The sequence below is a fragment of the Falco rusticolus genome, chromosome 9, assembly GCF_015220075.1.
Source record: "Falco rusticolus isolate bFalRus1 chromosome 9, bFalRus1.pri, whole genome shotgun sequence".
Lineage (NCBI taxonomy): Eukaryota > Metazoa > Chordata > Aves > Falconiformes > Falconidae > Falco > Falco rusticolus.
In genome coordinates this window covers 53,904,424-53,918,549 of record NC_051195.1, presented here as the reverse complement: position 1 = coordinate 53,918,549, position 14,126 = coordinate 53,904,424, and the positions used below count along the sequence as shown (strand labels likewise).

Below are 14,126 nucleotides of genomic sequence, written 5' to 3'. Positions count from 1 at the left end.
ATCCTTTTGTTTTCCCCCTACCTTGTTTATACTGGATAAAAATTAACTGAAAATGAAAACACTATGCTGGAAGCTAAACTATGTTTGAACACAATTAAAACTCCTTCCATGGAGAGCGTGCGGCGCCAGTGCAGAGACCTTTCCTCCAGCTTGCTTTCTGCCTGGATATTCAAACAATCCCAATTCTGGAGCTTCTTGGAGTGGTTTTGGTGCATTCTTGCCCCCCAGGAGCCCACCCCATGTTTAACAGGCAGCTGAGAACCCTTGGCAGATACAGTTGGGACACCCCATCTGCTGTGTCACCTCCACAGCTCTTCTAAAGGACACCCCAAACTGGCTGCCAACAGCAGGGAAACAGAGGCATGAGCCAGCATGGAGGCAGGACAAGTGAGGCTTGGAAAGGCTTTGGGAGCCCAAATCATTTGCAGCCACTAAAGAAGCTGCAGGGGAGCTTGGGGGGGGGGGGGGGGGGGGGGGGGGGCGGGGCGGGGGAAGCAGCAGAGGAGCCTCCCTCACCGTGGCGAGCTGCCCGCTGAGTGCTGCCCCATCCATCCCGGGGAGCTGTGCGCCCGGTGGGGGAGTCACACCTCACACCCACCGAACTCTAGCAACACCATCAGCTGCAGAAGGAAGAGCGGCTAATCCCACCCTAACGCCGCCTTACGCGGCTTCTCTGCTCTGGGAAGTGGAGCGGCAAGATACGCCAAGTATTTCCTTTTGCCTCTGATCTTCGTCCTGCAGAAACTTGTTCCCCGTTCCCCAGGGCTGTCCAAGTCACCATCTGGCCTCAGAACTATGGCAGCAAACATAGGTCCAGCGTTTCAGCCTAAAACTAATTTGCTTTCTTTCCCCACTTGACAGCTGAATAAATACTTTGTCCTTGCCGTTTGAAAAGGGGAGCCACAGAGAAGGCTTTTTTGTGCACTGCAGCTACCAGCACCAGCCTTCTTTCCAAATTAGTCCTGAACAAGCGGCTCGAAGTGAACACATTTATTCCACAAACGTAACCCCTTTCTGTTCACAATCAACCATGAGCAGTTTACAACGTCTAATTTATTTGTTGTTTGCCGTTATCCATCAAGCCATTTTGGCTACTGATTGTTTCTTGGACCTGCCAAGCTATTTCACTGAACAGGGTAAGCGACTTGCATTTTGTGGGCACAGCAACATCCCTGCTTGAAAGGGGAGCGCCCGAGGGTCGAGGCATCCCTGCCAGCCTCGCGGAGCGGCCGTGCTGCTGGGGCTGCTCTCAGAGCCTGCTCCTCGCCGGCCGCTTCTGCCCGCAAATACACTTGCCAGAACGCTCTCGGGGACAGCCAAGCAGCCTAGACAGTTGAGGCAAATTCAGTTTTTCATTTGAGCAAGTATTTAGGGAAACTAGGCATTTGCCCAGCTCTGAAGCAAACGCATGATTTAGGCAATTCCACAGTTATTGGCTAAGCACTGTTGAATTTTACAATTAGGGTAATGGATTTAACTTCCACAATGTAATTTCCATATGGATAAACCAATCTCCTCAAGCCCATGTGTTCCCTGCAATACAGTTAATTAATATAAAGCTATTTAATAATCTCCACTTAAACACAAAAGACTATTCAGGCTCTTCTGGCATTGGTAAAAGGAACAGCCTCCCAGCGTGTTACACCAGCTGTAGACAAGAGCAAAAGAAAATTTAATTAAGAGCAATCGAGAGCAAGACAGTTGCAAACAGAAATCAGATGTCATAACTGCTCTACACGGTGGCTACCCTGGCTCCTTGAAGGGTTAATCACGCCATCTAGCACCAACCGCCTGTTCGGAGATGTGCCCAGAGGTGAACGCAGGGGCTGGGGAAAGCAGTGGGGCTGGGAGCCAGGGCCAGGCCAAGCCGAGCAGGGAGCCACAGGGATTCGGCACTGTCCGTGTTGTGCCGGCACTGCCGCCATGTCCAGAGCCGATGGTGGCACCAGGTCAGGTAGGAGGCTGTTCGGAAGCACAACCACAGAAACAGGCTGTTTGGAAGCAGCTTCAGCCATGACATCAGCACATGTAGTTTCTGCAGATGTCTTTGGGCTCTTAAAGAAAGCTAATTGCTCATTAACAAAATCCGACATGAATAATTTCTGACGTGCAGCTTTTGACAAGAGTAATACTGACTTACTGCCTTCCTGGCTGATTTTCGAAAGCAGCATTATGAATTGGACTTGCAGTATAAACACGACCAATGTTTCCACTGAGAACGAGTAAGTGGCAGAGCCTGAAATAGCTGGAGATTTTCGTTACAATGGAGAAAGCTTTATTGCTTGTGCAGATTAATTTGAGCAATATTGCAGAGCTCATAAAATCACTAAAAGAAATACTCTGTAAGGCTGAATGTTGGCTGCACAGCAGAAATAAAACCACTTATTTTGACAGGCGGGAGGCCACCATCCAGAAAAGTTGATTTCAGGGAACAGTGCATTTACAAAACAAACTTTGTGGTGCATGTGACCAGCTGCCATCGGGAACCCAGACAAGAGGGAAAAAATACATCTCGCTCCACGGGGAGCGCGGAGCCAGCAGCAGGGCTGTGGCACCTGGGCTGTGCTCCAGCAAGGGCCAGAGGGCACCTTCACCCACTGCCCCGGGCTCCCTTCACCCTGCCCTGCAGGACCTTCATCGCAAGCACAGGAGAAAGTGGAGATGGACTTTACTCCTCTGGTGGTGAGTGGAGCATTTCTCTGCTGGTTCCAAGCCAAGCTGGGAACACCACAGCCCATTGTGCGAGGGAGCACTGCAAGCCCCACTGGTCCCAACCAGTTTTGAAGCAACGTGTCACACTGGAAAGACCCTAGTCAGAAGACAATCAGAGCCTGCAGACCTTTTGGCGAGGCAGTTGGAGTAAAAAGACTCCAGCACCTCTTGTTGCTACTCAGGCACATCACAAGCAGCACCTCACCACCCAGGGAAGCAGTGGACAGCCCTCCATCACCATCTGATGTTGACCCAAGCGTTATATAGCATCCACAGACCACTCTCTCTCCCACATCATATTTCAAGGTCATATAAGGACTGTAAAAAACACAGCAAAAGTAGGTACAAAAACCACGCTGGGAAGCAGGGATAACAGTAAGACAGCATTTGTCAGGGTGTGACATGGGTATCTCTCCATGGGTATCACCTAAGGGAGGTGTCTGAGGGGGCAAGTAAAGAGGAGAACAAACCTCCTTGGGTCAATATAGGAAAGGGAAAATGGCTGAACACACTGAACCCCCTCCAGGCAGGGGGCAAGGTGAAACTGCCTCCTGAGGGATGGGAATACGGCCCTCTGGGCTAGGGCTTACAGGGGGCCCAAGGGTGAGCATGACTCTAAAGCAGGAGAGCTGAATGTGCAACGCAAAGGAGCTTGTGGAGTGAGGGCATCAGAAGAATCCCTCGCGTTTACAAGGCAGCAGGAGCAAATAAATGAGCTGCTGCTCTGCACCCCTCTTCTGCCCCCACACCCAACAGCTAGGGGAATTCTGCTATACTGGAAGCAAGCAGCACAGAAAGGACAAACCAGCCCAGCCAAAAGCACAAAGCTGGCCTCTGCTGTGCTTTCAGAAGTGTAAGATGCAAAGCCCCTGCAAGCAGAATCCACACCTGTGGATGGAGCTGCAGCTTGCTGCGTGGGCCAGCACACATGCCATGCAGCGCATGCCCGGGGCTCTGGACCCAAAGCCCGTGCAATCACCCCACAGGCACTGTGCGACTGACAGATCAACCCATCAGCAGTGGCAGGATGAGAACAGGGAGACACGCCTGACCAGCCAACTTCTCTGCTCCCGACAGCCACACTGTCCTGGCCCACAGCTGCTTCTCCAGCCTTGCAAGGGGGATCTGTCCTCTTTGCACATACACACCTCCCACGCTTTGGCACCTGGACTGGATCACCTTCCCTCCTCTCCCCTCACCAGGCACCAGACTGGCAGACTCTACTCCTGTGACTAGCAAAAGGCATCCCTAAGATCAGCAATTAGAGAGAAAAAACCCTCTCAACATTTTCCAAAAGGACTTGAAGTTGGCACTTGGGAATCAAAAAGAGTAAAGCATTTGGAGTAAAAATACCAACCCTAAAGATGAGCATTTGCTAGCAGGAGAGCCTTCACTACAGGGGGAATGAGAAGGTTCACCAGCCACAGCCAAGGGTCATGGGCTTTCCAGGCAATTATCTTTATGCCAGAGAAAAATCAGGAAGGTCTGAGAAGGTTGAATAGGATTGCAAGACTCTGGGCTGGAAGGAAAAAACATAATATCTGCTTTTCTGCAAAGAGGAGGTCACTGGTTCATTGCATGGAAATGCAGAACTGGGAAAGGGAGTGACTCAGAAAAGCAATGTGAACAAGAGCACTCTCAGCCCTAGAGGACTTACCCAATTCTTCCAAAGGGGAGCTCCTGCCTTGCCTTAGCAAACTACAGAAAATTCATGTCATGGTTGTCTGCTCTGGTAAAACCCCTGGCTGAACGGACCCAGAAAGGTAAACGCTGGGGCTAGTCATAGGCACATCATTTGGCACAGCTAAACGGATCTCAGCACTCGGCACCTGACCTAAGCCTTCGGCAGAGCAGGCTACGGCTCCTCCTCCTCTCCAGGGGCTGCAAAAAGACATCCCTGGAGCACGCCTCACACCTTGCAGAAAACTGAAAGGAGGTAGGGAAACAGCTGGACAGAGCCCTCAGACAGGTCTCTTGGAACAAAGACTTTCCTCCACCCGCATAAGAGGAAGCAACCTTCACTAAAGGCTTCCTAGTGGAAGAGCAGACCCCTGTAGAGACTTCACAGATGTGTGTTATGTTACAGCACATACATAGTTATTTGCATTGCTCCCGGCCAGTTACAGCCAATGCAGCTCAGTCAGCACAACCCATAGATTTGCTCCAAGCCTAAATGAATGAAAGGTTGGGCATCAGGCAGCCCTGAACCCACCGATGCTGAAGTCCACCCCTTCTACCTTGAACCAAGTGCCACTACTGCAGAGCGCCAAAACACAAGTCACAAGGGAAAACCAGCTCTGCGCTTGGCATGCACGTGCCAGGTCAGCTGGATTTCACAGTCTCTCCTTCAAATCCATAAACCAGATCTTCCCCGGAATCTCAGTCAGTCATGGTCTAAAATCCCAGCATTTTGCATTCTTCTAGAAGGGCGTTTTGCACTAACTTAAATTTCACTAGAAACACACCAGGAGCATTAAAGAGGACTTGGGAGCAGTATCCAGCACTACCAGTGGCCACAGCCCTTAGACGGAGCGACCTCTCGCAGAGTGAAGCGGTGGACACCCTGCTGGCGCCTGCCCCCGGCAGCATCCCCTGGAGAAGGCCTTCCTCCACCCAGGGGCTGGGCAGCACAGCTCCTAGCGGGACAGCTGCTCTTAAGCAACCTGTCCTGCAAGCCACTCACCTGGGAATCAACACCTTGCCTCAAGAAGTAACCAGAGAGCGGTGAAACTCGTTTCAGGGGCTGACAGCCCACCACCCCTGAATGAAAAGCTGCCATGTAGGTTGCAAAGCACTGCGGTCACCCCCCCGGCAGGGCTGTGCACCCTTCTGCTCCCTCCCACATCCCACCGGGGTTTGCCTCCGTGTCCCAAGGCAGGTTACACATGCTGCACTAAAATCTGTGATTCCTGGGTTGTCGTGCTACAAAAGAAGATACAAGCCAGTCCTGAAACAGGAAGAGTCCCATGAAATAAACAGACCATGAGCATCCCAAAGCAAGAAAGGACAAAGCAGCCTTGTGCAGACATGGTGAAGCAGCAGAGCAGCGGCCAGCACTTCCACAGCACACTCCGGAGTGGCGGAGCTGGCTCATGCCGACAAAACAACCCCCTACTCTTAGTCAGAAAAAGGTTAATGCAGAACTCCTGCCTGCCACATTTCCCAGAGAATAATGTGTGCGAATGTGCTGTCAGAGCCTCACAGCAGCCTCCGCCTCCCCTCTAATTTCAGTAGAAATCCCAGGATCAAATATATCCCTGTCCCAGCCACACTGCTATCTGAAGTATTACTCGCTCCAGCCAGCAAAGATGCTCTGTAAATCCCTCCTGCCACTCACCTGTGGCAATGTGAAAGCCTCATCGGGGCCTTCAAGCCACGAGCCTAAAATCCTCTCCAGATCAGAGGCAAAAAAAACTGTTTTGGCTGTTCTTGAAAAGCGTTCTTGGCAGAGGGGGTGCAAAGTGCTCAGCAGCATGCCCAGCACAGCATGGCACCAGCGAGGGCAGCCAGGCTCCCACGTCTCCTCATCTGCTGGTGCCAAACCCAGATGAGACAAACTTGCCTTTCTCACTCACAGAGCTGCCTTTCAGGGCTAGAAACTGCCTCCACAATAAAAAAAAATAAAAAATCAGGAAAATAGATAATATATCAGAAAATCCACTTAATCCCCAAGCTGCTCGAAATGACTTACATTAAAGCCCTTAGGATTAAAGAGGCACGTCCTTCCCACAGGCACAGCAAGAAAAGCACTTCCCCGCTGCGGCCACTGCTTCAGCAGATAAGGCAATGAAGCAGAGGTGACCACCCTGGCCCAGAAGGGACCATTTGGGTCCGAAGGAGAGGGGACACTGGGCGCTTCCACAGCCTGCCTGCGGATCCCCTCGGTTCCCATTCCAAAGCCATCTAGGGGTTCTCAGCAGCAGAGGAATCCACAAAGCTTTGATTCAAGTTTCTTCTAAATTAAAATTATATTGTAAAAGCAAATATTTTCGCTTAAAGTTTAAAAAAAAAGAAAAAAATCTATGAGAAACTTTTTAAAACTGTAAGTTCTTTGAAAAATCTCTCACTGAAGTGATGAGGAGCTGGTGAAGCATGGGCTTGCCGAGGACTGCGCTGGCTGGCAGATCTCCAGGCACCAGCTTCATTTCATTATGTTTGAACCATTATGGCATCTCTACAGGGCCAAACCCCAAGGGTATCCACTTCAGCATCACTACATGGGAACAACTGCTTTTCATAGTGAACATGACACCTAAACGTGGTCCCACAGCAACAGAGACAGGGAGGTAAGTAATGTAAACATTTAAAAGCCAAAATAACGCTTTCATTTTAACATCGCTTACTGTTTTTCCCCTCTTCTAGCTGAAAAAACATTTTTAAGGGGGATTTAAGAGGAAATTTCCCCTTTGGCAGATTGTTATGTGGCATTACAGGTGGTAACAGCAGGAAGAATGGGTGATGCAGAGGCCACAGTCTGACCTACAGAATCTCTTCTTATATGAAAAGCAGCAAGCAAAAAGATCACAAGCAATTCTGTGAGCTTAGGACCTAGGTTCAAAGGAGAACTGCCAACGGAAGGAAAAAAAAACAAACAATTTTTTTCCTGGTTTAGAAAACTAGAAAAATCTGAACTGAAAGAAAGGCCAAATGTCCAAGTTTAAACAGCTCTTTTACCAGATCACCGATGAGAGTAAAACTAAGCTTCAGGTAGAGCAGAGCTGAGGTTGAGATGCCTGTGGAAAGGGGCACAGAAGTCACACAACTGGCATGATTTGAACTGGATTGGAGGTCAGCACTTGGGAATAAAGCTTCAGGGAAATTCTGAAAGGGTCCAGGCAAGAAATGAGCTGGCTGGTGGCCCTGAGCCCGCCTAGAAGAGCCCGTCCCCTGGCATTCACTCAGAGATACTCTGTGCTGTGTGCAAACACCCCCTGCCAACTCACAGCTCAGAGCTTTAACCGAGGCAACAGAGATCAACATGCAGACACCTAAAAACTACTCAGATTAAATGGGCTACATGCAGCTGCAGACTGCCACCATGCCTGCCCTTCCCTCAGCAGGACCTGAAGAAAGCCCTGCTTTTATAAATGCGCCAGAGAAGGATGTTTGCACACAAGATGCTATTGCAAATCCTCCTGCAGTTTTCAGCTGCTCAGCCTGTGCTCTTCCCAACAAATGCTTGGAAAGAAGCTCCTTTGGAGCTATGGAGACTGCTCACAAGAAAAAGGGCTATCAGGCCACATGCTGTACTCCAAAAGGCTTTAAGTGTGTAACACAAGCGATGTGACTCCCAGTGCAACGCCAGTTCCGTGTGACCTGTCTCTCGCACAAAAGAACCCAGGCATACTGGACAGGGATGCAAGGCCAAAGAGGGACATCACTGCTGGAGCTCTGAAGCAAGGTACCAAGGTGGGTACCAAGGACACAGCTACGCCCAAGCGTAACCCCCGTGTGAGCAGCTTTCAAGGGGATTGCCAGAGAGCTCTGAGCCCACATCCCTCGGCAGGGAGGAACCACGACCCTGCTCCGTGACTTCACCGGGAAGACAACTCTATTTGGTCCATTGCCTTAAGTCCCAGATACCAGGAATAAAACACTAGCTCCAGTATTTGCTGAGAGAACACTCTGATACACTGACCTTCAAGGCATCCCACTCTCAAGCAGGCTCACAGATTTTGAGGGTCTGAAGAGCAACTCTGGCATTTCTGCAAGTGGGAGACTAATGCAGAAGACAAGCCTCGAGCACATCCATGCTGTGAAATCAAGCTCAGCACAGAGAGCTGTGGCAGAATCCAGATGGTCCTCAGATCAGATTCCCTTCCTTTCCCTCTCTCAAGGGCCTGGGGAAGGGCACAGCTATCTGTCTAGGCACAGGCTGGAAGAAGGGGGAAGCTTGAAACATCTGAGTCTCAGCCCTCACCAGTCAAGACAGAGCTTTTCATAAAGCAGATCATCTTCCATCGGATCCAGTGAAGAACCATGTCCCCCATCACCCGTAAGTACATACTTATACCAGATGTATAGATGTTATCAGCACCCACATAACAAGCAACAGGACAAGAGGAAACAGCCTCAAGCTGTGCCAGGGGAGGTTTACATTGGACATTAGGGAAAATTTCTCCATGGAAAGGGGCAGCCAAGCATTGGAACAGGCTGCCCAGGGAGGGGTGGGGGGGGGGGAGTTTCCATCCCTGGAAATGTTTAAAAAACGCATAGATGCAGTGCTTGGGGGCATGGTTTAGTGGTGGGCTTGGCAGTGCTGGGTTAACGGTTGGAGTTGATTTTCTCAAAGGTCTTTTTCCAACCTAAATGATTCTATGATTCTATGGGAACCTCATTCTTGCTCCAGAGCCTGACAGCTGCAGATGTTCCACACAAGCTAATAGGGTGTACACCTGTAAACAGCCCAGCAGTGTCAAACGGCACAGCTTTCAGCCCCCCTCCCCGCCAGACAGCACTTTCTGGGGACAAGGAAACAATGCAAGGGAAGAAGAATGCCTGGCATAATAGCGTGTTCAGAATCCCAGCTCCCAGATACGAAGAGCCTGTGTGTCTGCATATACGTATTAAGTACTTCCTCCACTATACAACTAATCCGATTAACAGCTTTAGGAAACTCTGAAATGTTATAATTCAAGAGGTCTTATTCATAAAAGGTCTTAGGCTGTTTCTGTACAGAGGTTGCATTCTTCCCATTGGAAATAAAAAAAACAGAGAGCAGGACTTTCTCCCAGGAAGAATGGGTCCCAGTCCCCACAGTGCTGAAGTAGACCACCATCTTAACTCACAGGAGTGTCAAGCAAGCCCTGCTGGAGCAGAATCAACCCTTTCTGCCCCTGCAGAGAGCCCCCTCAGAGGGCAGGTGGGCACAGAGACCCCCCTGTGCACCTTCTGCGGAAAGCACGACAGCCGCGGGGGCTGCCCGTTCCCCAGCTCGCATTTGCAGGGGCTGAAAGCCACGGGGAACAGCAAAGCCGGCTGGAGATGAGGACAGGGCCAAGTGAGCGATGGGACATCAACATTCACCTATTGCAAAGCATTGTATGATGCGACCAGCTTTGTCTCAGTCAATAAAAGGTGCTGGGAAGAGGCAAGTCCAACCACGCAACAAGCCATGGTTGTAAGACACCAGTGCCTGCACCATGTGATACAGATGTGGGTTTATAAAATTCAGTTTATTTGCCAGACGGCGTGGGTTTGGCACCAGCACCCAGTGAAAAAGAAATGTCCTGGATATGATAACTGAAAAAGCCACCAAAGCAAACCAGTACAGTCAAGCACTGTCTGGCTTTGCTTCCCCAGCAGCCTGCTCACCTGACTTCAGGAACAGACAAAGGGTCGCTTACTTAGTCCTCATTTTCTGACTTACCTTCTGTTCTGAAGGCAACCTCCCCCCAACCACCCTCCTCATCTGAGAATGTGCCACAGCCCAAAACACGGTACAAACGGGCTAAGTGATGCAACAGTGCAGGATAACAGCACTCCCAGGGAGCAACCAGTGACCTGAAGTACCAGACAGCCCTCCTCCACCCAGAATTTCAGCATTTACATGAGTTTAATGAGTTACATCGACATCAAAAGCGTGCCTCTGTGTTGGATGTGTCATTTTTCGCACTCATCCCAACAGGCAGCCGGAGCACTGATCCCCAGAACAGTGTCTCCACGGTGCCTGGATGCTCTGAAATCAGAGCTAGGCAGTCACATGGACACAGAACCAGCCACTGGTCCTCACAAATGATACAATATGACCTGAGATGCACAGGGGTCAGGTGAACACATGATTTCACTGATTTCGGTCTCTACCCAACCTCTCACCCTACTTGCTGACCTGAGACTGTAACAGCCGGGAGAGAAAATAACTTTGTCCTGACACGTTTGGTCTCCAGTCCCCCTGGTATCTCTCGGAGCACAGGCTTCCAACAATTTTTCTCTTGCAGCATAAAGCAGAGCAGAGACAAAAATACTTCAGGGAGCGCCCCAAACCCTCCGAACCAGCTGCAGAGCAGAGCTGGAATCTGGTCAGAGCTCCCCAGTCCAGAAACAACTCTGGTCTGGCACAAGCTGGAGCACACGTAAGAGCTGTGCAGGGGCACAACAAAAGCACATGTTACCCCATCTATTGGCTTTACGGAAAACCAACATGACTGTTACCTATTTCAGTTATAGCATCACTTCAAGGGTAGTCAGCATGCAAGACTGCAGTGGGTTTTACCTAGGTAAAACTAGCTGAAAAAATGCACTATACCAGTAAGATGATACAAGGCAAGAGAAGGGGGGAAGGACAATCAGAGTCAAAACTAATGCCAAACTGAAGTCCGACTTCAAACACATTTCCTTCCAAATCAGCAGAAAGGCAATTCCTTGTAGAGGGAGACCAGTGCTGTAAATTTGAAAATCTCCCTCAGACAAGACAGGATTCAGCTACATCAAATTGTGACTTGGATTTTAGCTACCAGAGCTCAGAGGTGGATGTCCCTGTCTCAGCCACGTGCCGACGCACCACACACCCTGTCCTGGCTGCGGGACAGGCGCCATGGGCGAGGGACTGTCCTCGTCCCAGGTCAGGGGCAGAAGGCATCGCCCCGGCCGCCCTTACCTGAAGTGTGCCTTGCGCTGCCATCCGAGTGCTTTGTGAGGTCAACACTTCGGTCTATCTGAAACAGCTTCAGATCATCTTCGTCTAAAGCGATATCTCCCCAAAAGGCAGCTGGAGAGAAACAAACCATGGTTAGTTTTTATTTTGGAAGTACAATTTCTCTGTGGTTTGCACAGTGCCTGAGAGGCAGTCACCCCATGGGCCAGAACAGGGTAACGCACAGCAGCGGTTTGAAACGCACAGACAGAGCAGGCACCGGCAGAGGCCAGGTGACAACATTTCAGTCCAGCCGCTGCCCAGACCCCCCAAAAAGAGGTGATCAGCCGGGATTCCCAGCGTTACGTCCTGGCACAGGTCTGCTCCCAACCAGGCATTGAGGCGGTGGTGGTCCCTCATCATTAAAGCCTACAAAAGGGACAATCCCTGGCATTCACCCTCTTAGCACAAAGGAGCTAGCCAAGCCACAGCTCAGATACCGATGGAGATGTTGCCTCCGCAGCATCCCCAGGCTAACAACTTGCATAAGACAGGAGGACAGCAGTGAAGTGCTCAAGCTCAGCAGCCTGTATCTAAAGACTCCAGTTGCCAGCCTGCAGGACCCCATACACATGGTTAGCATCCTGCATCAGTCAAATCTGAGCTGAGAGCCAGCCTACCATTTCCACTTCAGTGGAGAAACACCAGTTATTTGTCCCCTTGTGGACCAGTTACCTAGATTTAAGTTTGCAGAGTTTTTAATTTTGTAAAAATGAGTATCAGTCAGAAGTCATGAAAATAAGGTAAACAAACTGGTAACTCAACATTCACAGCTCAGAGAAACAGGCTGGAAATAGTTTGAGTGGAAAAAATTATACCCCTGGAGCATCGTGACCACGTTGATTCTGCACAGTGCATAGTTACCATTGTAGGAATTGGAAAAAAATAAACAGAGGTGATGAGGCAGTTGACTGAGCAGAACAGATCTTTCCAAGATAACAAATAGGTTACAAACAGAGCTGTTGAAACTCATACGAGAAGCTTGCGTGGGGCAATAAAAAATAAGAAAAACCAGAGCAAATTAACCGGTGGTACAGTTCAAGAGAACTCTGTACGCCAGGCAAGGAGTGATGCTGAGTGGCTGTCCGCAACAGTGACCAGATTTGATGGAATTGCTTTTTTCTTCTCTTGTTAAGTCAACAACATTTACACTACTTGGCAGGGGGGAAACATCCCACTTGCTACACTAGCAGCATCACTGATCGAAGAACGCTCGGTCTGAGAAACCAATGGGTTCTACTGATCACCTGGCTTTCAGCGCCAAGACCAAATGAAATACAGACCTTTGCCTGGGTGTCAGAAACCTGCCATCAGATCCACAGCAAAGGAATTGTGAAAGGCTAACTCAGAGTTTTTCCTAACATCACATGATGCTGGTTCTGAAGTGGCACACGCCTCCTCTGTTCTGCATCTCAGCACCTCAGCCAGTACAACAGCATCTGCCAGCATCACCAGCGTGGGACGCAGGAAGGGCAAGAAGCCTTTGCCTGCTACCGGGGACATCCCAGCTGCCACACACTGCCCAGCGGCAAAGCCCCTTCCCAGGAACGCAGCTGTCCCCCTGGTTACCCAGCCACAGCAGGGGATTGGAGATGACCTCAAGGGAGGCTGCCTCTGGCTTTTTGGCTGGGTCTCCGTAACAGTGCTACCAAACCCCAGAGTACAGAAACACAGCAACAGCCCCAGAGCAGGATGGAGTGCAGACAAGCCCACACGCAGACCAACACCAGCTGGAACTGGAACAGAGCCCCCCCCCCTTTGCTACACAAGCACAGGGCTCTGTCACCCCGCAAGCTCTTAGAAATCCAAGCCCTCACGCAGAACAGAGGAGAACTTAAAACACTGTCAGATCCTCACCAGCTAACACACCTACCAGCATGGCCAAACATCCCAAGCTGACTGGGAATGGCCAGTGGAAGAAAGCAGAGACAGGCTCCTGTCTGCAGACACTGAGGTCTTCAATGAAGCTGACATAGCTCCTGTCTGAAGAATTTGAAAGCATGACATTTTGTCTACCCAGATAAATGACTTGCTCAGGACAAGGTAGCAGTGAAGGGGCCAAGATGCAAGCGGCATCCCATGCCCCCAGATTCCCTCCCCAGCCACATTCCATAAGTCATTACTATACCGGCCAACTAGATATCCATTCCCTACCCTCCTGCCGAACCCACCATCCCATTTCAGCCCCAAACTAACTGCCACAACCTTGGGCTCCCAGCAGCTCCCCTCCCTCAGCACCACACCGTTTGTTCCTCAGGCTAAGGCAGCCAAAGCACATCCTTCAGGGCAAGCCTGCAGCACAGATTTACACCAACAGGATTGTTATGTTTTCCTTCCCAATGGAAGGCAGCAGTTTTGTCCCACCCCTAGCAAAGGAACCTCTTTCTGTTACAAAGCCATACATCATCCTGAGAGATGGCCCACTACAAAAGCTGAATTTCCCTAGCATTTATTTCCAGCTCTCTGCAGTCCCAGCATGCTCCAGGGAACCATGATTTATCACAGTCCCCAACCAGCCCAACAACTTTCCTCACTGGAAGTCCTGGCTGAGAATGCAGTGCTGCAACTTCTCCTGGGCTGTCAAAGGCTCCTTCCTAAAGGCACGCAACCCTGAAAGAGGCTTGCTTCCACCCAGAGGGAGCTGTCCCACAGGAAAGCCCAAGTAGTTTATTTTAAAGGGTCACAAGTTCAGAGATTGCTGGCAAATGAAACATCTCAAGGCATCCCTTCTGATTTCCCTCACCAAGGTCTCCTTTTAATTTAATGTGGGAGGATTTCCAAA

At 50.2% G+C, this 14,126-nt stretch overlaps 1 protein-coding gene across 2 annotated transcripts in view; it reads right to left on the bottom strand.

Annotated features, from left to right (window-relative positions):
• Positions 1 to 14,126, bottom strand: part of TLL2 (tolloid like 2) — a 92,737-nt gene that overhangs the window by 46,700 nt on the left and 31,911 nt on the right. For both annotated transcript variants that reach the window (XM_037400597.1, XM_037400598.1), the window contains one exon: positions 11,309 to 11,419. In XM_037400597.1, coding sequence (XP_037256494.1) covers positions 11,309 to 11,419 — 111 coding nt within the window. The remainder of the gene's footprint in view (positions 1 to 11,308; positions 11,420 to 14,126) is intronic.